Here is a 26,663-nt window from a genome sequence, read left to right as displayed (position 1 = left end):
TTTGCAGGATGCCTTTGCCGTTTTGGAAATGCCAAAATTTGTCAGTTTCGGTGGAAATTGAACTGCTCCCTATGAAACTCCAGCACTCTAAATGGGGCCTGCGATATGGTGTTTGGACATGGTTCCATGCTCAGTGTAGCTAATATTTCAGGTCAGGTCACTGCGTATGTTTGAGACGAGCCAAGGGAATCTGTTGGATAAGTCTGGACGCGCGATGCAAATGACCGGTTCCTCCGTAGACAATTTGCCACCCACGCGGCTGGCCGGAGTCATGCCAGTTCAGCTAGGCCGTGCCCGTCAATCAGGGAATTCATGGGCTGCGGCGAGTCGTCGTCAAACCACAAACGTGGCCGGACAGTAGGGGACAGCAATGTGGCCACGAAAGATGTTAACACCTATCGTCTACGGCCACAAACCCTTCGTAATCACTCGCTCCGGCGTGGTCACCTGCACCTACATTTTTTACAGGCTGTGGAAATCCCCTGTCGTCAGGGACTCAGGGTCACCTTTGAACACTGTTACATCGTGGTGTACTTGCATTTTTTTTTTTGTCTAAGTGACATGGAGTTAGCGAAAAGAGAGAAGCTGACTACTACTAGTAGCCAGTCTATAGTCCATTTCGATATGTAACAATGTTACAGACTTATACTAGTTTCGGAAACATGTTGCAGCGCTAGACCATTGGAGATTGTATCTATTATGCTATCTATGGTGAGATGGTGACGTAGATAATCTTATAGCTACCAAACTACTTTACTAGTGGAGAAGCTCTACTAGGCTCATTGGTGGCTTAAGAAGGATGCCTTGGTGATGGGCTGATCGTTGCAGACCGAACAAGGGGATTATGTTCTTTTTTTTTGTCGGATATTCCGGGCCATTTGGTGACATGAACCAAACATGACGTTAGTTTTCCAAAGAAAACTACAAAGTGCTGCTTTGTGTGCATGTTACAAAACTTGAATTCGGAAATATAAACATCAATCCAAAATATTACACATGAGTTATGAATATTTATTGAATAAAAGATGTAGCGATCAAATCCGGGTTTCAATATTGCTAGCAGATTTTGAATGAGATAATAGTATATCAATATAAGTTGATGAAATTTCTCATTTGGAAATGAGAACAATTTCATTACTACAAAGCTTTGGCAGTCAAGAATCAATTTAGTCTAGGCCTTGTTACACTTCTACTTTATTTGGATTATACCTTTATTTTTTAAACCTAATTTAATACTATTTAATTCAAAAATAAAAGAAATAGAACAATAACATAATATTTTTGAGGCACAGTAATATAATGACTAATGAGAAAGTTACATCAGTAGCTCCTAAACTTGTCTAACTGTGTCTCACGCATCCCTTGTACACTTGCAAAGTGATTTAACATCTCCCTAAACTTTCACTACACTCAGTGTACCCACCATGTAGCCGTCTCATTGAGACTTCAAGACTGGTTAGAGTCTATCCACATTATTGTGACGCGTGGTATTTACGTACTTTCTCCTATCATGAAGGAAGATCCACTGAATTTCATGTTTCGTTAAAACACATGTTATGCTAGGAATAACAATTATACGCATATGTAAAGGACAAGTCCTATATGATTATTTTCCACGAGTGTACCATTGGTAGCAATGAATCAAATGATGGACTTAGTGAGGAGGGATAATCTGCATCAAACTCTCCCTGATGGTTACGGATAAGGTCTTGTTTTTTGTGGAAGATGAAGTTAATATAATGCAAAATAGGCTTTCTATTCCCGCAGGTTTACCTTTAGGCGTTGATTGTTCAAATATGGGATTGGTGGATCAAGTGAACTTCAAATAATAAAAATCCAAACATTTGAAAACCGTGTCAACTAAGTACTAAACCCTATGAATGTCTCGAAAGACTGAGCCGATAGATCTTTATCATATTGATGAAGTTATCATAGGTGTATATGCCACCGCCGATGAACGCATTGTGTACTATTGAAAGAATGATGCATACTTTCAAGATTACTAAAAAATGTGAGCACCTATGCGTTTGAGACTCTAACCTAGAAATCTAACCAACTGAGCATTGCCATCGCATATAGACAAGATCACCTAGGAGGATCTAGGCAGTCTCGTACTAACAAGAACATAAGCACAAATTTGAGCTAAATAAAATACCTAACTTGAAATGTAAAGTGACCTCAAGAAGAAAAGGAACTGTAAATCATGGAGGGGCATACTCATTCCAAAGTACTCACTCCATCTCAAATTATAGGTCGTTTTGGTTTTTCTAGATGCATAGATATTATTATACATCTAGGGTACATCTAAGTGCATATACCAAAATCTATGAATCAAAAAAACCAAAACGACCTATAATATGGAGGGAGTAATACCAACTAACCACACTGACGTATCTAGCTCGATTCCTCGGTGCATCATGACGTCACTGGAAGTGCGCAACAGTTTAGGAGGAAGGGATTGCTAATGCTCACGTCAGAAAACTAGTATTAGGCGTTTAGCAGATTCAACGCCGCCTAATCCGCTTCTTATTAATAGCCTCGAACACAGGGCAGAGTTCCGGCAAGCAGACCAGCTGCATCATCACTGGTCAAATTAAATTAGGCTCTAATCCTGTCGTGGAGGGAACAAAATCCGAGCAGGCCAAGCCAAACAACGACGACGACGCCACACCAGCTGGCTCACGGATCCCCGTCGCCGTCCCCGTGTGGATTCCGACGAGATGGAGACAGCGACGACCCGCGCTGTCGTCTTCCGGCCGAGTCTGCCGGAGAAGACACGGCAGGGGCAGATCGATCGATGACGACGCCGGATCGGAGCGGACAGCCCCCGCTGTGCGATCGATTTGATGTGCGGCCGGCCGAGGAGGCGCGCGCGCGGCAGCTGGTCGTGGTCGTGGAGGGTGTCGGATTCGACCTCTTCGTCTCCGGCCGGCCAGCTGGTGGTGATCGACGGAGGAGGCCGCTTGGTGCCTTCCCTTTCGTGACTGCGGCTTTCGCTGCAAACAATTCCACCTCGCTTTTCTCTCTCGCGCGCGCGCACACTCTCTTTTAAGACTCGCTAGCACTTTCGGGGAAATTCAGAAACTATGCTATTTCCATCTTACCACCTTTGGTTTTATGCGTCACAAATTTAAGGTATTCAATACGATTTTTTGTATTCCGATTAAAATGTTGAAATGTCTAGATGTACTAGTATTCAGAAGCTATTTCAAAATCTTAGAAATTTTCTATACTTTGCGAAAAAAATATGTATACAGCTACTAATTTAAAAACAAAGTAGTGTGTAGTTGCCATGTGAATGTTTACAAGGACACTCTTTTGTGACTTGATGGGGGAATATATATATTTTGAACCAAAAATAGGCAGTACAAAAACGTTATAATTCTCTATGCTTCGCAAAATATGATCAGCATTTAGGATAAGCTATATGCTGAGGAAAGGGGAAACAGTACGCAATTGCAATGCACGGATTAACTAATTAATGAACCTTTGCAGTGCTGTACTGTTTACGTTTTTTTCAACCTAAATACGGGACTACCTGAGAGGGAGGGGCAGACAGGTAGGTCAAAGCTGTACTAGCACGAACGCAGCATGGGGCAGAAGAAATTATTTGGAACAATACATGACTCTCACCGATATTCCTACGCGTATGCTCCTCCTCCAGATGATTTTTCTTTATTTACTAGTACGTGGGTGGCGTGGCAGCGCAGAGCAAGTAGGATAACTACATTTTTGAACTATCTATAGATGACAAGCACGTCACTGTCAAGCAACGCCTAGCTTTCAAATAAGTGACCAAACGAAAGAGACGAGAGGGTAGCGGCAGAGATAAAGATACGAGAAAATCAAATCATAATCTGTCCACGACAAGCTGGGCATCCGGATAATCAAGTTACTATATTTTTTTTTATAACAGCACAGATCTAGCGAAGATTTGTTCCCTAATCATACAAGCATATAGTCTTTACGCGAACTGTTAGAAAGGGTCGTGATGATGTAACACTGACAAGTGAGACCCACAACGACTTTATTTTCCAGATAATCTATATATTACCCCCCCAAAAAAATACTATTTGTATAAAGTTTACCTATATACATATATGTATCATCTATACAAGATTGATTATATTATTCAGTAGTCCTACATATATTTTCGCGTACAAGTTGCATGTATACAAAGCTTATCCATTATATATGCGCGCCAAGTGCAACTTGTACAGTGGGTGCACGTCACAATCGTATATATCGCGCATGCAGGTACAGTTGAATTGACATGTGACATTATCTCTGAAAGCGTAGAGTAGTCCAAGGAATTGACAGGTGACGCATCTCCGAACTTTCGGACCTGCTTTGCGAAGCCTCCGCGAAGCCCTTGGGATCTCAGGCCCGATGTATAAATTGCAGAGCCCGGCACGGCACGAATATTATTCAGGCACACTAGCAGGGCGGCTAGCTACAGCGGCTATTAGTGTAGCTAGAGCTAGTGCGAAGCTTGCTGGTACGGTGCATGCAATGGCGGCCTCGCTTGGGCTGAACCCTGAAGCTCTCTTCAGTTCCTTCTCCTCGTCGTACTACTCGCCCTTCATGTCCGACTACGCGCCGAGCTTCCCGGCGGCCAGTAACGCCGTCGACGACGCGGCGGCCTTCTCCGCCGAGCTCGATGATCTTTGCCGGTTTGAGTACTCGCCGGCGGCGCCGGTCTTCGCCAGCGCCGGCGGCGGGGCTGGTGGGGACGATCGCAACGACAAGTCGATGTAAGTATATACGCAATTAGTCCCTCGCTTAATTGGTTAGTTGTAGCAGATTATATTAGTGCCCTTTATTCGACAGGGTGCGGTAATTTTAATTTGGTTGGTGACGCTTTTGGCGATTTGATTCGAGCAGGTCGTGTGAGGGTGGAGATGAGAAGAGACCGAGAAGCAATGGAAGGATCGGGTTCAGAACGCGATCGGAGGTGGAGATCTTGGACGACGGTTTCAAATGGAGGAAGTATGGGAAGAAGGCTGTCAAGAACAGCCCCAATCCAAGGTACACATGCGTACAGTCCCTAATTTCGAGTTTGAGTTCAAGCAAATTCATAGAATTCTACCAAATGGAAGCATGTCATGCGCATACAATTGCTTTTTTTTTACGGAAACAGTTAAATTCCCAGAACATTCAAGCGAAGATCTAAGAAATGAAATATCGCTCGATTCTGATGAGCCTTTTGGCGCGCGCGCGCGTGCAGGAACTACTACCGGTGCTCGTCGGAGGGCTGCGGCGTGAAGAAGCGCGTCGAGAGGGACCGCGACGACCCCCGCTACGTCATCACCACCTACGACGGCGTCCACAACCACGCCAGCCCCACCGCCGCCGCCGCCATCCAGTACGGCAGCGGCGGCGGCGGCTTCTACAGCCCGCCGAGCAGCGGCTCGCCGTCGGCCGCCTCCTACTCGGGCTCCTACCTCTTCTGACTTCCGAGTCTTTTTGAAGGACGTGCCCTGACCACGTGCTGTATCAAGAGGACTTTGACCCAATGGTTTAATTTACCGGCCCAGTAGGATGAGATAAATGTTCGGAGGGATCATCACCGGCCGGATAGGTTCCGACCTGCTTGTAGATTTTTACAGTTGTGCAGTAGTAGTAATTAGTAAGCTAGAAATACTTTACTTACCTCAATTGGTTACCTAGCTCTTCTGATGATGCATCAATCATCACTAGGATAACCGATGATGACAGCATGCTTTTTTTTTTACTTGCCCCTCTTTCTTTGTTCTGTTTTCGTTTCTTTGCATACGTTTGTAATAATTGCTAAAAGGCTGCTGATTTAACCTCGGTTCTCAACAATTATCATCAGAACTAGAGTTATCCGTGAGCTTTTTCCTTTTTGCAGTGTATAGCACTTGCTTGGTGCTTGAACCAAGATATTTATGCCAAAAAAAAAGGTGCATGGTAACTTTGAAGGGATAATGCTCTAGTCTACTTATGGGAATCTTTATACGACTGAAATCACGACTGCAAGTTAGTTACTCTCTCCGTTCCAAATTGTAGATCATTCCAACTTTCTTGGAGAGTCAAACTATTTTATGTTTGATCAAAGTTATAGAGAGGATTACAAAGATTTATAGCATCAAATAGATATAGTATGAAAATATATTTAATGAAGAATCTAATAATACTTATTTGGTATTATAATGTTAGTATTTTATTGTATAAATTTAGTTCAACTCGAGATGTTTTAACTTTTTAAAAATATTAAAATGATTTACAATTTAAAACGGACGGAGCACTTACTAGCTGTTCGTCTCTACTAGTCCAAGCGACCAGCAAGCCTAGTCAAAAGTCAACAGTCATGCACGATCCATTTCTTGACGTTTCTCGTGACTCGTCAGGGATACGGATGTAGCATCTGTGTCCATGCACCCACGTACACCGTACCCTACTCACCACATCACATGTACATAACCAAACTTACAATTATATTACACCCAAACTCTACAGGAGCTACTTATTATAGCAAGGATGCCTCACACTTAGCCCACTTTGTAATTTGCTTTCTTGATTAACTTTAACTTCCCTTTCCCTCCATTTGTGCCGCTTGTCTCTATTAGGGTTGGGTGTTGTGGACACTGTGTTCACAACAAAATAGGGCAGCAAATTCTCTATGGCCAACATTACCGTGACCTTCTTAATTGATTGTTACTTGTCTAGTTGTCTAGTTACTTCTTACCATACTTCTTCTTATATTTTATTATATCTTGTTATATTTAATTGTCTGTCATTTGGTTCACGGCTATATTTCTACGTGGTGGACTAGTTTAACTTCTAAATAATTGTTTGGTTTCTAGCGGATATCATAGCGGCTGATCATTGCGAGTCATTTTATACAGGCACAGATATAAAACTTAAGTTCTTCCCTGTAGAAAAAAATAGTTGTTTTATTTGATCTTAGCACCAAAAGTTAGGTAAAGTGATGCTGGAGGAGTGTCACGAACGACCAGGGCCTTGTTCGCCTAACTATACCAAAATATCGCCAACCAGGCACCGTTTTGCGGTGGGGGTCTTCCTGTGGGCCCCACCTGTCATGCTATTCCTCCCCGAGGATCCTCCCCCAAATTCCCCAATTCACAGGCTGCCTCGCAGCAGCTGCAGGCCACATCGCGCGCCCGCCTCGCCGCCGTTCCCGCCGGCAGCCGCACCGTACCGCCTCCAGACTCCTCTCCTCCATAGCCCAGCTCGGCGCCTCTCAGGGGCCCGAGCAACCAACCTACTCCTCCCTCCTGCACGCGCCGTGGGGGCCTGCCATTTCTTGGATCTTTGGGCGGCCGGCGCCGGGCACGATGTCTGGAGGCCAAGAAGACCCCGAAGGCTCAGGTGACTTCGATTGGTCAAAGCTAGCTCTCAACTTTAAATTAATGCGCTTTTGTTTTTTGGAAGAATAAGATGAGTGCCGGCTCGACTACCTGGCTTGAGCTTGTACGGTTCAGTTAGCCTATGTGATGCAAATTCACGATCCCTGCAGGCCTGCGGCATAGCCTAGTGATATTTGGTTCGCAATAGCCTTCCCTGACCCTGATACAATTGGTATGACTGTTCCTTTATGCTGCCACAGTAAACAAGGCATACATCCTGTTTTCAGCAGGGTAGTTCATTCTGTTTTATATGCTTACGGTTATTTGGTCTTTGGATTTTTGTTTAGTAACTGAGATAACTAGGGGTAATTTCGTTATATCTTGTTGTATCAATTCTTGTTCGCTGTTGTGATGTCTTTTCAAATGACAATATGCGCCAATCAGACGCATTGAGAATTTTACCATTAATCCTACCTATGAGTTTTTTATTAATTAAACGTGAAGTAAAGTTCTGCAAATTGATGATGTCCAGTGAATAGATTTTGACTTATTCTCAGTTGTGTTCATGTATGTGCTCCGATTGTCAGTGATGCACTATTCATCTTTGGCAGCTCACATAACTGAGGAAAGAATCCAGAATAAATGCAGGCTACAAATTGTTGGTGTCCAAGGAATGGTTCTTTACCTGTTCTTAGTTGCGTTCATGATGTGCTCTGATTGTCAGTGCTGCATCAGCCATCTTTGGAAGTCCATTTAACATAGGAAATAACCTAGAATAAATAAATATGGACTTAGCTGATTTAAGGTATGCTGCTAGGTCCCGTATATGGTAACCTATAGATAATGCCATTTAAATAAGTCTGAATGTGGGGTTTATCATGGTGTCCATACAACTCCATGATCCCCCAACTGACAAATGGTACTATCTTGCATGATAATAGAGAGCGAGCATTTGAACTCTAAATAACTTGCTTTTAATGCTTAGTCACTAGCCTTTCTTGCTTCATCCTCACAGGATTCTAGTGAATATTGTAGTGTCATTCTGCAGAAGAATTAGATCCCAAAAAAGGTTCCAGTTGGTATTATAATATCCTTTATTTATTGAAGTTGTCACAGACTTAGAGATTAAGCACAGTTGAACTACCAATTGACTGTGTAATAGATTAATGATGATGACTGTTCCTGGGGCAAATGGACACAAGAAAAATGGTTTCCCTTGTGATTTACTAGTTTACAATGCTGAGGGCACCATTTTTTTACTGATCTTACTACTAGCTGCCTCTACTGTTGTGGATTACTTGTAATGGATTTCACTTGTTGCTAGTACTTCTGCTATTTGAAACACAATTTAAGTGTGATTGACCTACTTCTATTGATAAGGTAGCCACCTTGCCCCAAAATTGCAGTGAAATCTTCTTACGTACTGTCACCATACCTTATCCATGTAGATCACAACATGGACCTGGGAGAAGGCAATACCACCACACGGATCAAAAGGGCAAAAGCCACAAATTGGCCTAGGGTCATGTCAAAGTTTTTGCTTGATTGGTACCTTGAGAAAAAGAGAGGAATGCCACCCAAAACCAAGTTCAAGAAGATGCACCATGTTTGGTGCACATCTGCAGTAAATGCTAAATTCAGAACAAGTTACTCTGTCGATCAGGTCCATCGCCATTTTAGGCGTTTCAAGGAGATCTGGATCGTTGTGACTCGGTATGCCAATGAGACTGGGAGCAGATTCAACAATAAACACAAAATGCTTATACTTCCTGCTGCCATTATGGCTAGTTTACCTGTAAGTATTGTATCATAAGAGGGACAAATTATTTTGCATTGTTTCCCCACTGCACTAATGAATATAATTCTTTAACAGATAGCAGAGCGTGCTATTCTCGCCAAGCCCATTCCATTCTTCGACCATCTGCTACAACTCTTTAATGATGGCGAGCTGGATGCTGCCTGCATGAGAGACCCTATTATGGATGATGATTCTCATGAGGAATTGGAAACCCAGATTGCAATGAATATTATTGCCCAGGGTGCAGACACAAGGGATCAAGATGGGGCGAACTTAGATATTATTGAGTTGGAAGGTGAAGATAACCATCATGAGGTGGCAGCAAGTAGCGGTGGGGTCCCTTGTGAAGTCATGTCTGACACTAGTGCACCATCTGTGCAGCCATCTGGTTCCTTTGCTGAGAGCACAATGGCTGCTCTCAAGCCTAGCGCAAAGAAGATGAAAATCATCAGCAAAACAAAACCAAATCCAAAGCTGCAGGCTCTAGTTCCACGTGATGGCAGGAACATGGACGCATTGAACAGTACATTAGTGGGAATCCGTGACAGTGCTCCAAAACTGGTTCGGACACAACCGACAACATCAGACCCAAATGCCCCTTTATGGGACATGCTAAAAGAAATTCCACTGTCTCATCCTGATAGGCTCTCTGTTGGAATGTACCTTTGTAAGCCAGAGTCTGAAGTGCATCGAAGCTTTTTCATGAGCATGGGTAAGGAGTACCTTGAATCATGGGCCCGTAAGTTCTTGGCTGGAGAGGAATCTGGGGCCTTATAGTTTCATAACTGAATACTGATTGAGCTTCTTCACTACAGCTGCATCATAGTTAGCTCATAGACTATGCTGCTGAATCGTCGTTTATAGGGTCGTGTTGTTAATGCCGATTTATGTTCTACAATATGCACATCTTGCGCTTCGTCAGTTGGTAAATATCAGTTCGGTAGCTGTCATGTAAATTGTTATGCGGACAAGTTAGTTCGCCTCTCAGTTTGTAAGCCTCTCAGGTTATTTTTAGCTCTGATTCCTCAGGTTGTATATGGTAACTGAATTGGTCTAATTTAGTCCTGTTAATTCTTGGGATATATATCGTCTCTTCGTTGAGTTGCCTGAGTTTCCTTCTTTGGGTTTGGGGTGGTTAGTTTCGTGTAGTTGACATAAGCATAAAAATGGGTTTACAACTGTATATACAATGTATTGATCATTTGAAGAAATATTGGCGTTTTAAATAGCAGGCTATAGTATAGCAGCTTTGAAGTGCTGCTTCTACGACCGTTGCAATAGAAATAGCGGGCTATAACAGCGATGTCTGGCGCTAAATCCTAGCTCGCTATTTAAACACCGAGAAATATAGATTTTCAAAGGTAACCTGAATACATATGGGTAATTAATTAAATTTCCAGAAAAATAGAAAATATTTAATCAAAACTTTGTAATTTGTAGGACAGTATTAGGCCTGTCACTGATAGGTATGGACAAACCCACTCTTGTTTATACCCAAATCCAAATAATTATTATCCACTCCTTACCCTCCAATCCCACCCATATCCAATGGATTGTTTATACCCAAATCCAAATAATTATTATCCACTCCTTACCCTCCAATCCCACCCATATCCAATGGATAATTAACTTTATGCTACATATATATACATATCCAATTGATTAATTGTACCTTCCCAATACCCTCTCCTCCCCATTTCTAATGGGTATATAATTTTCTACCCATACTCTCTCCATTTGAAGTGGGTGTGATTTTGGGAAGAGGGTATGGATACCTAGTGGCATGCCTAGACAGTATCATATGTTTACTGGATGTCAACCAAACACTCTCTGAAAATGTACATATGACTTGATCAATTGTTCATGACTAAATTCACTGTGAATTTCTAGGTGCATAGTAAAAACTATGAACCAAGAAATGATAAAACGACCTACAATTTGGGAGCACATATTAATGTGCCTAGCATAATTTGCAATTTAAAAAACATATACTCATTCCTTTCCAAAATTTAAAAGATGTTAAGTTTTTCTCTAAACCAAATTATTTAAATTTGGTCAAGTTTATAGTAAAATATATGAACATCTTTATGCATAGTAATTGCCAAACTCATCCTTGTTTTCACAATACTGTGAAATAGTCTGATACTCTCAAATTGTACCGCTCTGTGCATAATGTTTTAGAATATAATGACTTTATAAGATCCGCTGGTTCAATTTCTTAAGGACGATGCATATAGATGGGTTGCGTCTGCATGTGTTTCCACAAGGATGCACGTGAGCATGTATCATGTTTTTATTTTTTATTAAAAACCTATTCGTAGAAATTTTTGAAGGTATGTTGCTGTTTAATTTTAGTTCGTGGATCTACCCACATCTGACTGCTGCCCCTGCAATGCAATGCAAAATCACATTGCTCACCAATCACCATTGACCAACACCCAACAAACACAAAAGTGATCAAACTTTGCATCCTTGCAAGATAAGTTCGAACCCTGAGTTCGACGCTGGTTTTATTTGATTTGGCACGTGTGTTTCTAACAGCAAAGCGGGTGGATCCACTTATATAACGTATGTACAAGGGAGTGTTTGGATACGAGGTGCTAAACTTTAGCAGGATCATATCGGATGTTCAGATGCTAATTACGAAAACTAAATATGAGCTAATTATAAAACTAATTGCACAAATGGAGTCTAATTCGCGAATCTATTAAGCCTAATTAATCTATCATTAGCAAATGGTTACTGTAGCACCACATTGATAAAATATGAATTAATTAGGCTTAATAGATTCGTCTCGCGAATTAGACTCCATCTGTGCAATTAATTTAGAATTAGACTATGTTTAATACTTCTAATTAATATCCAAACATCTGATGTGACATGTGCTAAACTTTAGCTGTCTGTAACCAAACAGGCCCTAAATGTAGGCCTATTCTGGAAAATTTGGAGTTTAATTTGAAATCCATTTTTCCAAGGACCTTGTCACATAATAGAGCTAGGGTTTTACACTCAAAGTGGGGCCCGCATCTCCTCGCCGGAACCTCTCTACTGTCCGTGTCCGGCCCCTCGTCTCAGCTCACGCCTCCCACGCTCCGACACCTAGCCCGTCTCGTCGGAGCTACGCCGCAATACAGCCGAGATGGCGACCGCCAGCGACGGAGGCAAGGGGCCGGGAGCGGCGGCGGTGCCGCCGCAGCTTGAGTCGTTTCTGGCCATCGGGCTCGACCAGCGCACGGCGGAGAACGCCCTTGCCAACCGCAAGGTCACAGCCAACCTCACCGCCGTCATCGCCGAGGTATGTGTCACCCGCCTCAGTTCGCCTCTCCCCGCTTCGATTGGAGCCGATGAGAGAAATCTCGCCCCTAGCGTCGCGTCTGGGGTTAATTCGCAGTTCTAACTCTTGCTTGTGCTGCAGGCTGGTGTTACTGAGTGCCACAAATCTGTGGGGAATCTCCTTTACACTGTAAGGATTTCACACTGTTGAATTGAGTGATCGGAGATGTATCTTCGGTGATGCCTTTTAAACTGTATTTGGCCAATGATCGTGAATCTGCTGTGCAATTGAATAGGTTGCGACCAAGTATCCGGCAAATGCGCTAGTGCACCGACCAGATCTCATTAAGTACATTCTTTCAGAAAAGGTGATTTTGTTTTTGTGATGTTCTGTAGTCCCCGATTGTAACCTTGGATGAGTTTTAACACAAGCCATGCAATTTCCAGATCAAGAATTCTGCACAATTGGATGCTGCTCTGTCATTTCTTTCTACCTTAGGTCCTGATTCCTTGGATCCAGTGAAGTTTGAAGAGGCTTGTGGTGTGGGTATGTTTTCTTGGATGTATTTTTATCTATATTTTTACATCTGCAGTTAAATTTTTTAAAGATGTGGAACCACAAGCTCGTTGCTGTTGACAACAATTTATATTAAGTACTTGTGATAATTAAGTGAAATTGATATACTCCATTCTGAGTTAATGTTATGCTCACTAGTCCATAATATTTCCTTTTTCCTGCAGGGGTAGTTGTTTCGTTTGAAGAGATTCAGTCAACAGTCAATGATGTTCTAAATGAAAATATGGAGGCCATACTGGAACAGCGATATCGTATAAATGGTTCGGGTTCCAGTTCACCTTCTCTTACTTCAATCTTGCTGTTTTCTTCCTTTCCCCCCTTTTGACATGGACGGTAAGAGTTGAGCATTATTTATTCCTTTTTTTTTTCAGTTGGCAGCTTATGTGGACTGGTTAGGAAGAGGCAACCCTGGGGTGATGCTAAGTTGGTCAAGGTGGCTAAATTGCTGAATTTGTTGGAATTTCCCCCTGTATTTGTTCATGTTGTGAACTTTGCCATATGCCTTGCACTAAGTTACTACCATTTGACTATGCTACAGGAGGAAATTGAGAAAAGGCTTGTGGAAATTTTAGGTCCAAAGACAGAAGCAGATAATGCTAAGCCTATTAAAAAGAAAAAGGAGAAGCCTGCCAAAGTTGAGGTTTGTTAGCTGATTATTTTTTTTACAAATTTAAGATAGGACTGTTTAATTAACAGTATGGTTTTCGATGATATACAGGAGGAGAAAACTGTTGCTGCTCCACCTTCTGAGGAGGAACTAAATCCGTACTCCATATTTCCTCAACCAGAGGAAAACTTCAAGGTACCGTGAGGCGTGAACCATGTGAGATGCCACCATATTCGTCATGCTATGGATAGTTTAATGAAGTAATTGACGGCCATTGTTTTGGTGATTTAGGTCCATACAGAAATATTTTTCAGTGATGGAAATATATGGAGAGCACATAACACAAAGAGCATTTTAGAGAAACATCTTAAAGTAACTGGAGGAAAAGTGATGACCCGCTTTCCCCCTGAGCCTAATGGATACCTTCATATTGGTCATGCCAAGGTTCTGATAATCCCCTACACTGAAGAGAGTTTCATGAAATTCAAAATGATGCTTACATGCTTTCTCATGTACAGGCTATGTTCATTGATTTTGGACTTGCTAAAGAGCGCAATGGCCATTGTTACCTTAGGTATGAAGGATTTTTTAACTGATCCATAGATATTTATTTCTGTCTCAAACACTTACAGACTTTAACTGATCTAGAGATATTTATTTGTCTCAAATATGATGTTATCTGTATAACAGGTTTGATGATACGAACCCGGAGGCTGAGAAGAAAGAATACATAGACCATATTCAAGAAATTGTCACATGGATGGGCTGGGAACCTTACAAAGTTACATACACGAGTGACTATTTCCAAGATCTATATGAACTTGCTATTTGTTTGATACAGAAGGGACTAGCCTATGTCGATCACCAGGTTTGCTTTCTTTGGGCTTGCTTTTTTGGATTAAAAGAAAACTAGAATTTCACATATAGGTGTGTTTTGAATAACAAGAATTATATAGCATGTTGATATTGGGTATATGCTTGGCAGACCCCAGAAGAAATTAAGGAGTATAGAGAAAAGAAGATGAATAGTCCATGGAGAGATAGGCCCATTGAGGAGTCGCTGAAGTTATTTGAAGATATGAGACATGGGTTGATTGCTGAGGGAAAGGCTACTCTCCGAATGAAGCAGGACATGCAGAATGACAACAAGAACATGGCTGACTTAATAGCATATAGAATAAAGGTAAATGGTCCGCTATAATTGACTTATTTTTCTTAAGTGTGGGATTTTAATCTTTGTTAATGTACATGCAGTTTACACCTCATCCACATGCTGGAGACAAATGGTTCATCTACCCAAGCTATGACTATGCTCATTGTTTGGTAGATTCTCTTGAGAATATTACACACTCGGTAATGTCTGATTATTGCTTTCCAGTTGTTTGGCCCCTAAATTGTCATAAACTAATCTAGCTATTGAATATTGCCAGTTGTGCACTCTAGAATTTGATATACGTCGTCCGTCATACTACTGGCTGCTTGTAGCCTTGGGCCAATACCAGCCATATGTCTGGGAATATTCAAGGCTAAACATATCAAACAATGTTATGTCCAAAAGAAAGGTATACCCCTGAAACTTGTGGATGAAATTTCTACTTAATATTTATGGACTTTGGTCCATTATACAGATAAATTTTACATCCTGTGTCTTGCAGCTGAATCGACTTGTCACGGACAAGTGGGTAGATGGGTGGGATGATCCTCGACTATTGACACTAGCAGGACTAAGAAGGAGAGGGGTATCATCAACAGCAATTAACTCTTTCATTCGTGGAATGGGAATAACAAGAAGGTAAGTTGAGAAACGTCTTACCAAATTGGGAAAGGAAAGTGTCCATTATTTTTCTATGTACACTTTTGTTAGGGAAGCAACAAACAAGGTGAATCGCAGATCAGTGGGCATCTAAAATGTGTGCATGTTCACCTAGAGCACAAAGTCCATGTCCCACAAATTGGCCCCTTTCTATATCAATATCAGGAAAATCTTCCCTAGTTTTTGTATTACTGATACTGTAATATTTTGTTGCAGTGATAATAGCTTGATTCAAGTTGAACGCCTTGAATACCATATTAGAGAAGAGCTTAACAAAGTAGCCCCTCGAGCTTTGGTTGTTTTGCATCCTCTAAAGGTTCTGTGTAAACTATTTCCCAAATCCTTACTTTTTTTCTTACTTTGTTAATCGCTTAACTGATGAACTAATCATTTTTCATTGTTTTGGTGGATATAGGTTGTCATAACTAATTTAGATTACGGAACGATAATGAACCTTGATGCCAAAATGTGGCCTAATGCTCCTGACAGTGATGCTTCAGCCCACTATAAGGTGCTTCTCAATTCTCACACGTTATATGCCATCTTTCTTAGAAAATGGATAGGATGTTTTATGTTAATGAAATGACATCATTCTGCTAAATTGTCCTTTTGCCTCTAATGTCTATCACAACTTTCCTAGGTTCCATTTTCAAGAACACTCTACATTGAAGAATCTGATTTCCGCCTAAAGGATTCGAAAGATTTCTATGGGCTTGCTCCTGGTAAATCAGTAATGCTGAGGTAATATATTTGGAAACATCTAAGTAGTGGTTCACCTACTTCATGCCTACTCATCTGACGTGTGTTGCCATTTGAATGGATAGGCACGCATTCCCAATAAAATGTGCGGAGGTTATCTATGGAGACAATCCGGATAGTATTGTTGAAATCCAAGCTGAGTATGACCCTTCCAAGGCTACAAAACCGAAGGTACATAGGCCGCTGAAATACATGAGAAGCATTAATTTGCAGCTTCCCCTTTCTAAGTCATCTTCAATTTGTGTAGGGCGTGTTACACTGGGTTGCCGAGCCTTCCCCTGGGGTTGAGCCACTCAAGGTTGAAGTGAGATTGTTTGAGAAACTGTTTCTTTCAGAGGTATATTATTTTCTTCATTGCCTTCCTGTTGCAAGCTCCTTGTTCTAATGGAAGTTCCCGCTGACTTCTGTCTTTCCTGCTCTCTTGATCAGAACCCTGCAGAGCTCGAGGATTGGCTGGGTGATCTCAACCCGCAGTCAAAAGAGGTGATAAAGGGAGCATATGCTGTACCATCACTTGCAAATGCCGTGCTGGGTGACAAATTCCAGTTTGAACGCCTTGGTAACATCATTAGGATCCTGTTTACATGTTTAACTCCTTGGATAAAGAAGATAAAGCGTTCCTGTGTCTTAGTTGCTTACCACCTTGTCACGCGGTTACAGGTTACTTCGCCGTGGATTCAGACTCGACGCCTGAGGGGCTGGTGTTCAACAGAACGGTTACCCTAAAAGACTCCTTTGGAAAAGCTGGACCCAAGTGATCGACTCACCATCTGCCGAGGAAGAGACTTGCTCGCTTGGCTTGGCGAAAAAGATTTTGTTGTAATACTGTTAGTGGTTTCTAAATAGTTGTAGCACACTGCCCTGCATGAGATTCTGTGGGGGTACCCAATTTTGCAGCGATGTCACCAACACTGAACTGTTGTTTTCATTAATGGTAACTCAAATTATGTTTACTTGATAGTGAGTTTTATTTAACATCCCGAGATTTGATGTGGCATCGATGCAGATACATACAAGTATGTTGGACTCTTTAAGCTCGCTCATCAGTCAATTGAGTGTGTGCTCTATACGTTGTCTAGTGGTGCACTGGTGCGTGGTGTCAGCCACACCACCTGACGTTTGCAGCAGCATAGACAAGGTGTTGCTGAGGGATCATTCCATTCTATACTAGAACCATTCTACGAACTTGCAACCGCTGACTCTTTGCCGGGTAAAACCTGCAACCTGCAACCGCTGACTCTTGGGTGGGATTGGGGAACCAAACAGATCTTTTCAAACAAATTATAAAACCTGCAACCGCTGACTCTTGCCGGATATCGTCAGGCATCGACCAAAAAGTTCGGCGACTTTTTTAGTCGCCTAAACAGGATGATGTGCGCCCAAACGATAAACAACTTAGGCCATGTTTAGTTACTCCCAACTCCCAACTTTGACACTATGCAAAAAGAAGATTCCCCATCACATCAAACTTGCGGTACATGTATGGAGTACTAAATGTAGATGAAATTAAAAACTAATTGCACAGTTTTGTTGTACTTTGCGAGACGAATCTTTTGAGCCTAATTAGTCAATATTTGGATAATAATTCACAAATACAAACGAAACGCTACAGTGTGCTACAGTGCTGTAACAGTAATTTGGCACCTCCCAAATTCCCCAACTAAACACGGCCTTAGCAAATTTCGGCGGTGCGTTCGTCCGCTAGTTCAACGCGTACCAAAATAAGCTTATCCGCTACACGACTCTACTGTCTCTACGTGTTTCACAGTTTCTCATCCCAGCTATCTAGTCAACCCTCTGCGCTGCCGGCTCCACATGACACTTCTACATGATGCATCTGACTTCTGACCTCAAGGCGCCTGCCACCGTAAAAAACCAAACGAGGTCACGTCACACGTAGCCTGGAAACAGTTGAAAGTAAAAAATGCCTGCCTGCCACCATTGAATGTGGCGGGTTTAAAGGGAGGGGGGGTAGATAGTTAGAGTCAACAGCTTTGCAGTACCAGTAAGTGAGTGAGACATGCCGATGAGCGTCACCGTCACCAAGTTCCGGCCGGTGCTCGTCGGCCCGGCGACCGCGCCGGAACCGGCGGCGGAGGCGACGGTATACATCAACCTCTCCTCGTTCGACAGGGCCCTCGCCTTCTTCCCCGTCACGTCGTTCCACGTCTTCGACCGCGCGATCGGCGCGCCGGCCGAGACCGTGCGGGGCGCCATGTCCCGCGCCCTGGTCCACTACTTCCCGGTCGCCGGCCGCATCGTCGCCGCCGCCGCCGACGGCGAGCGGCTGCGCATCGCCTGCACCGGCGAGGGCGTGTCCTTCGTGGCCGCGACGGCCGACCGCTCCCTGGCGGACGCCGGGCTCCTCGACCCGCCGTCCGGCGCGGCGCTGCTGGACGAGCTCGCCGTCGGCGTCGGCGCCGAGGGGTTCCGCCCGTCGGACCCGCTGCTGCTGGTGCAGGTGACCGAGTTCGCCTGCGGCGGGTTCGTCGTCGCGGTGACGCGGAACCACGCCGTCGCCGACGGAACGGGGTTCGCGCAGTTCATGCGCGCCGTCGGCGAGCTCGCGCGGGGCATGCCCCGGCCGTCCGTCCTCCCCGTCAGCTGCGGCGACGACTCCCTCCCGGAGCTGCCGCCGCTCGTCGCCGCCATGGAGAACGCGCTGGTCGTCCTCGAGCCGCGGGACTTCGCGTTCCTCGACATCACCGTCCCGTCCAGCTGCATCGACCGCATCAAAGCCGGATTCGCCGGCCAGGTCACCGCCGGCGGCGGCCCCTGCACCGTCTTCGAGGCGGTCATGGCCGTCCTCTGGCAGTGCCGGACGCGCGCCGTCATGCCGGACGACCCCTCGACCCCGGCGCCTCTCATCTTCGCGGCCAACGTGCGGAAGCACGCCGGCGCCAGGCACGGCTACTACGGCAACTGCATCACGTCGGCGGTGGCGGTGCCGACGAGCGGGGAGGTGGCGAACGGCGGCATCAACGACGTGGTGAGGCTGATCAAGCGCGCGAAACAGCCGATCCCGCACCAGTTCAAGAGGAGGAACAGCGGCAGGGTCGCCGGCGGCGGCGGAGAAGGAGAAGGTGGCTTGTCTCTGTCCGCGGAGCAGGCGGAGGTGATGTTCGGGTACAACGCCTTCGACGTGACGAGCTGGCGGAACCTGGGCGCCGACGCGGTGGACTTGGGCGGCGGGACGCCGGCGAGGGTGATGTGCCGGATGGACAGGATGCCGGTGCCGCACTGCGTGGCGTGCCTGCCATGCAGGAAGGACGGGGCCAACGTGCTGGCGCGCTGCGTCAGGGAGGAGCACGTCGACGCCTTCCTCAGGGAGTTGGCCAAGTTCACCTGATGACATCTGCTGACAAACCGCAAGGGACCTGGCCCCTGTGGAGCTGTAGTTACAACTGCAGGTTTGGCTTGTTGCAGGAACGTGTAGCGTGGCATGTCGTACGTGTCACTAGGGTTTAGGAACATGCTCCGTATTTTGTTAAGCTATTGTGTTTGCTTATCGTCGTTTCTCAGTAATCAATAAATTAATTTCCTAATGCATTGCCACTCGACGAGTCACATCGGGCTCGTTGGCCTCCGCTCCAACCTTTGGGGGTTTTAGTTACACATTTAGTTTACCCGTATATGGAGCATCTGTAACTCTAATGCAGAAAACTGATTTCACGGCACGAAAACGCAGGTTTAGGCGAATTAGTGGATGCATAAAAGTTTCTACGTTGCAAGTCCACACGGTCACAAGCCAACCAGAGTGTTGTCCATTTATTTACGGCAGAGTGCTGCCTCAAAAGTCAAATCATGTCACAAAGCGATGCCACAAAACTGAAGCATTGCCTAGATTCCTAAGTAGCAACTACTGGCATTTGCACAAGCTTACAAATTAAACAAACAGCACTTCCTGCAAGCAAATAACTTTAGAAAAAGGCTGCAGCTCTTTACATGTTTACTTGTAATGAATACCCTTTACAATACTCTCATGGGGCATGGGATCTCCATAGGAAGATGTTTGGCCCTTGGTGTCAACCGGAGAATAATTATTTGACTGATTTGATGGAGCTCGACCTGCAAAAGTGCACACCACAGTAGTTAGTTCAATTTATACCCAATCCAACGCAAAAGAGGAACTTGTATGCAGAGATTCGGATCTTCAAACCTGTTTATCTTATCAGTGGAATCAGAATCGTTGATTAGCGCATCAATGGCGTCCTTGCCAAAATTCCCTGATTCTATCGCCAGTTGCAACCCCTGAAATGTAATTTAGCATCCAATGTAACAACTTGAAGCTAGTTTGATTGCGGCAGACCAGTAAATATCACATTCCAAACCTACTTGCATTATTTGTTGTTTCTTCAGTGTAAAGTTATATACGCTGGACACCATGCCAAAGATAATTCACTCGTTTCAACAACCAATCCTAAACATTTTCATAGTCATTCCAAAAATCCAAACAGATTTCACCACCATTTTTGTGTTGGTACTTGTAAAAATTTGCAAATTGAACTAAACACTATTTTGCCTCATAAAATGTGTAATGCTATTATGCTAACTGACTAACCTGTATGACCTTCTGACCTCCATAACGCTTCCCAGTCACTTTTGGGCCCTCCTGTAGAAATTTAACAAAAAAAAGGTTAAGTGAAATGAACTAAGAACCTTGAAACTTGCGGGCCAAAGATAAGAAACAGATACTCCTCTGATACTTGTCAGGCAAGTATCGGACATTTTCATGAGTTTAAATAAATAAAGTAATCCCAGTACTTTGTTGTTACCACTCTTAACTCTTTCCTAATAGCTTCAAACCTAATCCCCTACTATGCTCATAAAAAGCTCTATGCATAAATATTCTTCACAAAGTAGAGGCCACCTCCTAGCTAGCCCTAGCTGCCAGTCAATGCTATCGCCCCTAGAATCACCTGTTTGTCTCTCTTTGCTTCCTTTTATATCAAATACGCAGTCAATTGGGTAGCAGATAACCTTTGAAGCATTTTTCTATTTCTGTATTTTTAATATTCACTATATATATATGTGCATCCCCCTATTAGTGTTTTTGGGAAATGTATCAGACTATCTGGGTAACATAGAGTGGAAATGCTCATACCAGGCGTTCCGGCAGCTTTCCACCATTTTGCTCTATGAATTGGCAGAGGTACATCACACCCGCACATGAAAAGTCCTGTTGATAAAGAGTACTTCAGTCAATATAAGAAAGACCAGTAGAAGGAAACATGCATTAACTGGATTTGCATGCATTTGGTGCCTAGGGGCACCACACCCACAGTTATGACTTACGAAAAGCATGCATGATGCACATTTTGGAAAATTCGAAATAAAAAAAAACAGGGATAGAGTGCATGTAATACATTTACACATGCTAAACTGGACCATCAAATTTCCTACCTTCAAACATATTATTTTTACTTTGTTCATTTAAAAAAAAACTGAACAACTGAACAACAACATAATCTTTTTTCAAGTGAAGGCCCACCTGTTTGGCTTCCATTGAATCAATTTTCCCATCCTGCAGAAGTATAAAGAATTCAGTAAACAACTTGGTAGCAACAACTAGTAACCTTCAAATGAGATATACACTTACAAGACCCCAGACTAATTCTTTGATGTTTTTAATTTCTGAACCGATATTCTCGAGCTTCAGTCGTGCATCAGTAACCTGAATAATGAAGTAGATATTTCAGAACTGTATGACCAATGAACTCTCTTCATGCGTTTTTAATGGATGCCAGTTAAGAGCATATTGACATCCAATTATAAAAAAAACTTGAACACACAGCAGGGCTAGGTATCATTATATTAGATAGGAAGAAAGGCAAACCCAAGTAGAAACAAACCAAAAACATAGAAAAGAGAAACAAGGAAGTGGGGGAAAAAACTAAAACACAAAACAGCTACTTAGGTATGGTATATGCTACTTCAGATTTTGAACAACTGAATGCATGGACTTTGAACAAATGGAGCAAGATGTGGAATATTGAACAACTGAATGCATGGACTTTGTACAAAGATGTAATATTCAGGAAAAAAAGTACATCATCTCTTATTTGTCCAGATAGAGCCTTTTGCTGATCCAATTTATCATCCAACTTTTCAATGCGCTGCGTCAAATGCCTTTTAGCAGCCTGCAAAAAGAAGATCAAGGTTTAACTATTTGAGAACACACAGGTTCTTGTATAACAAACTAGCAAAAGATCTCAACAACGGCATTCAGACCATGTGGCAGAAATACACAACGAACAACTTGGAGGAAAACATGAACTGACTTCATCAAGAATCAATTTAAACACCTAACAAATGTCTGGCACAAATAGAAAAAGAAAAGAAAAACATAGCCAGGGTACAACCCATGGAAATCTTACTCTGGTTTCAAAAAACAAACTACAGTTCTCACTTCTAACAAACACTTAAATAAAACACCCGTTGCCTTCAACAGCTTAACTTTTGTTATCAACAACAACCTCATAAGTTAGATTTACTAAGCATATGAAAATTTGTATGCCATCAAAATGAGTATTAGACCATTAAGCTTATTTTAAAACAATAGAGTACTAAAAGTAACATCTTACCACAGTAGTATTGTATTAGAGAAAGACAAATTAGCAATCATAGTGAGCTCAAAAGTCAAAACTTAGCTTAAATCAATATTTTCAAAAAGGCGGAAAAGGTACGGATTCTGTGACAAGCAACTAGGAAAGAAGTACTTACAGCAAGCGAGCTTTGCACTTGCTCCAAATGTTTAGTCATACTTGAAACAGCATTTGCCATGTTGCGCTTGGTAACATACATTAGATCTGAGAATGAGATGCCCTGGACAAAAAAGAGTACAAAATGAGTAATAAGAATCTCGTGTACTATAATAGATGATAGAAGAGGAATTCAAGAAGAACAGGTACAATTTAATCCTTAACAGATAAATATAAAAAATCCAGAAAATCATACCTGCCTTTTCAGAATAGAAGGAAAATGAGTCACACTTAATTATATTATAAGTTTATGACAAGAAATGATGAAAATATAAATGAGAAAACAGGCAGATCCCACAAAATTAGCATAAACTGTCAAACGAATTGCTAGCATCCAAGAAAGCATAAAATAGCCATGACCTGATTGTCCAGAACCACCAGTAAGAACATACCTTCCACCACATATAGCCATATCCCAGTGCCCCTACAGTTGCTGCAGGTACTAACAGACCTGACACTCCTGCAAAGAGATTAAGATCAATGGTATAACATATATGCTATCACCAAGGATATAGGCTAATGTCCTGAATACAAACTTATAGCATCCACCTATCCTAAGTCAAAACTTAAAACTCAGGCACACCTCGAGTTTGAATCAAGCAAGACAAACCTGATTGTCCAGAACCTCCAGCAATAACAGTTACCGGACGTGAGGAAGTAAGCTGTCGGACCTCCATTGCCAGCCGACGCACCTATAATGGAGTTTGCATTTGACATGAGAAAACTGAATAAAGATGACCACTAAATACAGAATCTGTACTAACCATGACAAGTAATAGTGTAGTTATTGAAACAATTAAAGACTGCATGAAGAACACTGAAATTGCATACGCTTAAGTGCCATGTTCAGCTATTAATCATATGATGTGTTTTTATGGATTATAACCACATCATGACAGGGCTTATCATGCACTGCTCTGAGGCTTGTGAACAATATCCACATTGCTGTAGCAGTGGGCCCAAACCAATGATTTGAGAATCAAGCAAGTTATATATTTCCCTAAATAGCTTATTTGTTCCCCAGGGCAATGATTTTTGGTATCCTACCAATAAGTTGATCAAGTGACTATCTGGACTGATCTTGTATACAATTGTTACAAGAGCCTTTACATATGGAAGCTTAGTATACTCAATAATTATTCACAGACATCAAGCAAGAAATGAGTATAGAATAGTCAACCCAATCTATAGTCTAATCCCTCCCCTAACCTCCTCCTCCCTCAGGCTTTGTTTGAAAACACAGTGATCCCCTCCCAATCCATACATATTGGAAGGGATTGAGGGGGAAATTCGTTCATTTTCCACTCTGATCAACATATATTGGGAGGGAATGGTTTTATCCAAACAAGGCCTTAGGCGATCTGAACTGAGCAAGCCCTACTTGGTGTGGTGTATACCCCTACTTCATAATGATCTAAAAATCAATGCACAGTTAATAAACATTTCCAGAAGTACCAAGGGTTCTTAATTCCAAGTGCAATGCAAACCCATTGCATGATCATAAAATGAAATATAAACAACAGGTAATAGTAGAATCATTATCTTAACTAAGTTCAGACTACAAGGAAACAGATCAAATATCAACCTTCCAAAACTTGAATTGAGATTACTCTAGGATATCCCTCTGGTGAAAAGAAACATGACAAAAGCCTTTTACTCCCAAGCAAGTTAGGGTAATTCAGAACCCAAACACTGCCACCACCAATCACCCCCCCCCTCCCCCCCACCCACTTCTTCTCCCCTAAAGATTGCACGAGAGAATTCGAAGAAGAAAAAAGTGTCAGGGCAACGATCCAAAGTTTATAGCAGCATTGTCCACTACTAGGAGTCCTTGACGAATGCAGATAAAAGGATTTGTTTCTATGGTCATGGTAACTGTTTGAGTTAAGCATGTATGGAAATTACAGATATAAGGATCTGTTTATACAGTCATGGTAACCATTTGAGATAAGCATGTGCATGCAAAAGAACAATATCAGAAGAGAAGTACACAGCTGCAATGGTGGACTGACGCAGAGAACTGTGGGGTCTATTTAGAGACTAGACAATAAATTAACGAGCACAACAAACTTAGAAAACATTTTATGATAAAAATCATCAACCCACCACTTTGCAATGAGCACTTCACCAAAGGAGAAGTACACACAAGAATAACAAAAAACAGCCTCAGCCATAGAGAAGCACGTGGGATCTAGCATAATGTCTCCCCTGATGTATATGTTTTATCATATACTTTGTTTAAAAAGAAAAGAGACTGCTCGGGATAATATTTCCATTGGACCATTGGAACAGAGATACCGATTAACATGGCAATAACATCAAGTCTGAATATTGGATACACCAAAGTAGTACTGAATTGCGTGATGCATTTCTACTTTGGGAGCTGAACACTGACAGATAATCCGGTGCATTGAATTAATAGGATTATGGGAACATTACAAGATGTCCTGCTGTATTTGAATTACTCGGAGGCAGAAGCAGGCACTAACGTGTTCGCACAGCCACATCCAACATACTACTATGCTAGCAAACTAGTTATATGAAAGGCAAGGAGATCACCTGCGAGGTGAGCGCCTCGTTGAGGTCGGCTTCGCCATCTCCTCCCCCTCCGCTGCCCTTCCCCTTGCTCCCCTTGTCGAGTATCTCCTGCACAAACCCACGCGTCACAAATGATAAATCATCAGAACCAGAGCAATCCGGATCGCCTCGCTCCCCGGATCAGGACCCGGGATCACCAGGCCACCATCAAGGCGCCGGAGCGCGGCCCGCGGCCAGGGGACGCGACGCACCTGGAGCTCGCCGAGGATCTCGGCGAGGCGGCCGTTGCGGAGGACGACGGAGCCGGCGACGCCGGCGCCGACGAGGACCACGACTTTCGTGAGGCCCATGCCCGCCTGCGCCAGCGCCATGGCTGCGCACCGGCCGCGTAACAGGGGGAGAGGTGGTGGCGGCGGAGGAAACCCTAGCTCAGGGCCCGTCGAGGTGCGACCGCGCGAGGCGTTGAGCTGGTCTGGTGGAGAGAGAGGAGGCGTAGAGAGAGGAAGAGAAGGGTGGGGCCTATGTGGCGGCGGGAGAGGAAAGTCGGTCGGCACGCGCGAGCTGCGCTGCGCCTGCGGAGGTGGAAAGGAACACGACACCGCGCGTATTTTTGAGATGACGTATTGTGAGTCAACTAGAAACCGGCCAGGTAACAGATATTTTTCCATAATAAATGTACTCATGAAATAATTACAGTCATAGCTAATTAACCACGAGCTCAATAAAGAATGGGCTTATTGGTGCCATAATGCGCCGTCGAATAAACATTTTGCTAATTGGAAGCTACATAACTATGCTCTCTCTTGGTATGCTAAAAACAAAAATCATTCAGTTGTAGACATTTGTTCAGGAGTCCTTTTGCATGTTGCCGTGGACCTTGTAATACGCTTCAATATGCCTTTTATTTATTCAATTTGAATTTTGCCTTCTCTCCGTTAGCCTCCATTTTTATATTTGAATCTAAGGCCATGGTTACATTTGCTTATTTTTAGCATCCGTCACATCGAATGTTTAGATACTAATTAGGAGTATTAAACGTAAACTATTTACAAAACCCATTACATAAGTGGAGGCTAAACGGCGAGACGAATCTATTAAACCTAATTAGTCCATGATTTGATAATGTGTTGCTACAGTAAACATTTGCTAATGATGGATTAATTAGGCTTAATAGATTCGTCTTGCCGTTTAGCATCTAATTATGTA

The 26,663-nt window shown here is 43.1% G+C and overlaps 5 protein-coding genes across 6 annotated transcripts; 4 read left to right on the top strand and 1 right to left on the bottom strand.

Annotated features, from left to right (window-relative positions):
• The first annotated feature begins 4,420 nt into the window (after positions 1-4,420).
• Positions 4,421-5,942, top strand: LOC101778621 (probable WRKY transcription factor 51). The gene is made up of 3 exons (XM_004960817.3): positions 4,421-4,754; positions 4,885-5,028; positions 5,228-5,942. Exons 1-3 carry the CDS (start codon positions 4,513-4,515, stop codon positions 5,451-5,453), a joined length of 612 nt encoding a protein of 203 aa, XP_004960874.1. The 5' UTR covers positions 4,421-4,512; the 3' UTR covers positions 5,454-5,942.
• A 323-nt stretch (positions 5,943-6,265) lies between these two features.
• On the top strand, positions 6,266-10,230 carry LOC101778219. Of its 2 annotated transcripts, none has more exons than XM_004960816.4 (3): positions 6,266-7,353; positions 8,780-9,126; positions 9,205-10,230. In XM_004960816.4, the coding sequence occupies exons 1-3, from the start codon at positions 7,320-7,322 to the stop codon at positions 9,904-9,906; spliced, it is 1,083 nt and encodes a 360-aa protein (XP_004960873.1). In that variant the 5' UTR covers positions 6,266-7,319; the 3' UTR covers positions 9,907-10,230. The 2 variants fall into 2 exon arrangements, with proteins under 2 accessions (XP_004960873.1, XP_022681299.1); XM_022825564.1 differs by lacking the exon at positions 6,266-7,353 and adding an exon at positions 7,365-7,563 and having other exon boundaries at positions 9,205-9,906.
• Positions 10,231-12,163: 1,933 nt separating this feature from the next.
• On the top strand, positions 12,164-17,135 carry LOC101777544 (glutamine--tRNA ligase). Its single transcript, XM_004960815.3, has 22 exons — positions 12,164-12,424; positions 12,545-12,592; positions 12,699-12,770; positions 12,850-12,949; positions 13,144-13,239; positions 13,351-13,412; positions 13,518-13,619; positions 13,698-13,781; positions 13,878-14,030; positions 14,105-14,160; positions 14,277-14,454; positions 14,572-14,769; positions 14,841-14,939; positions 15,017-15,148; positions 15,242-15,378; positions 15,616-15,715; positions 15,815-15,910; positions 16,040-16,140; positions 16,224-16,329; positions 16,406-16,495; positions 16,588-16,717; positions 16,819-17,135. The coding sequence occupies exons 1-22, from the start codon at positions 12,269-12,271 to the stop codon at positions 16,914-16,916; spliced, it is 2,394 nt and encodes a 797-aa protein (XP_004960872.1). The 5' UTR covers positions 12,164-12,268; the 3' UTR covers positions 16,917-17,135.
• A 1,032-nt stretch (positions 17,136-18,167) lies between these two features.
• On the top strand, positions 18,168-19,703 carry LOC101777131 (acyl transferase 15). Its single transcript, XM_004960813.4, has one exon. It carries the CDS (start codon positions 18,179-18,181, stop codon positions 19,505-19,507), a length of 1,329 nt encoding a protein of 442 aa, XP_004960870.1. The 5' UTR covers positions 18,168-18,178; the 3' UTR covers positions 19,508-19,703.
• Positions 19,704-19,898: 195 nt separating this feature from the next.
• LOC101776722 lies at positions 19,899-25,973 on the bottom strand. Its single transcript, XM_004960812.2, has 12 exons — positions 25,709-25,973; positions 25,479-25,565; positions 23,530-23,611; positions 23,312-23,379; positions 22,882-22,983; positions 22,209-22,298; positions 21,758-21,832; positions 21,650-21,682; positions 21,263-21,337; positions 20,720-20,770; positions 20,318-20,409; positions 19,899-20,226 (listed from the first exon to the last, which is right to left on the bottom strand). The coding sequence occupies exons 1-12, from the start codon at positions 25,826-25,828 to the stop codon at positions 20,199-20,201; spliced, it is 903 nt and encodes a 300-aa protein (XP_004960869.1). The 5' UTR covers positions 25,829-25,973; the 3' UTR covers positions 19,899-20,198.
• Between the last annotated feature and the right edge of the window lie 690 nt (positions 25,974-26,663).

Source organism: Setaria italica, chromosome III (genome assembly GCF_000263155.2).
Source record: "Setaria italica strain Yugu1 chromosome III, Setaria_italica_v2.0, whole genome shotgun sequence".
Lineage (NCBI taxonomy): Eukaryota > Viridiplantae > Streptophyta > Magnoliopsida > Poales > Poaceae > Setaria > Setaria italica.
Note: the sequence above shows the minus strand (reverse complement) of the source record. Positions and strands in the feature narration are given on the sequence as shown.

Excerpts from the sequence above, each read along its gene's own strand:
- LOC101778621 (XM_004960817.3), top strand. The coding sequence starts at position 4,513 with ATGGCGGCCTCGCTTGGGCTGAACCCTGAAGCTCTCTTCAGTTCCTTC. Across the intron at positions 4,755-4,884 it reads GATCGCAACGACAAGTCGAT|GTCGTGTGAGGGTGGAGATG; the intron begins GTAAGTATATAC and ends TGATTCGAGCAG. Across the intron at positions 5,029-5,227 it reads AAGAACAGCCCCAATCCAAG|GAACTACTACCGGTGCTCGT; the intron begins GTACACATGCGT and ends GCGCGCGTGCAG.
- LOC101778219 (XM_004960816.4), top strand. The coding sequence starts at position 7,320 with ATGTCTGGAGGCCAAGAAGACCCCGAAGGCTCAG. Across the intron at positions 7,354-8,779 it reads AGAAGACCCCGAAGGCTCAG|ATCACAACATGGACCTGGGA; the intron begins GTGACTTCGATT and ends TTATCCATGTAG. Across the intron at positions 9,127-9,204 it reads CCATTATGGCTAGTTTACCT|ATAGCAGAGCGTGCTATTCT; the intron begins GTAAGTATTGTA and ends ATTCTTTAACAG.
- LOC101777544 (XM_004960815.3), top strand. The coding sequence starts at position 12,269 with ATGGCGACCGCCAGCGACGGAGGCAAGGGGCCGGGAGCGGCGGCGGTG. Across the intron at positions 15,716-15,814 it reads TTGTTTTGCATCCTCTAAAG|GTTGTCATAACTAATTTAGA; the intron begins GTTCTGTGTAAA and ends TGGTGGATATAG. Across the intron at positions 16,718-16,818 it reads ATTCCAGTTTGAACGCCTTG|GTTACTTCGCCGTGGATTCA; the intron begins GTAACATCATTA and ends ACGCGGTTACAG.
- LOC101777131 (XM_004960813.4), top strand. The coding sequence starts at position 18,179 with ATGCCGATGAGCGTCACCGTCACCAAGTTCCGGCCGGTGCTCGTCGGC.
- LOC101776722 (XM_004960812.2), bottom strand. The coding sequence starts at position 25,828 with ATGGCGCTGGCGCAGGCGGGCATGGGCCTCACGAAAGTCGTGGTCCTC. Across the intron at positions 23,380-23,529 it reads TGGAGGTTCTGGACAATCAG|GAGTGTCAGGTCTGTTAGTA; the intron begins GTTTGTCTTGCT and ends ATCTCTTTGCAG. Across the intron at positions 22,299-22,881 it reads AAGTGCAAAGCTCGCTTGCT|GCTGCTAAAAGGCATTTGAC; the intron begins GTAAGTACTTCT and ends TTCTTTTTGCAG.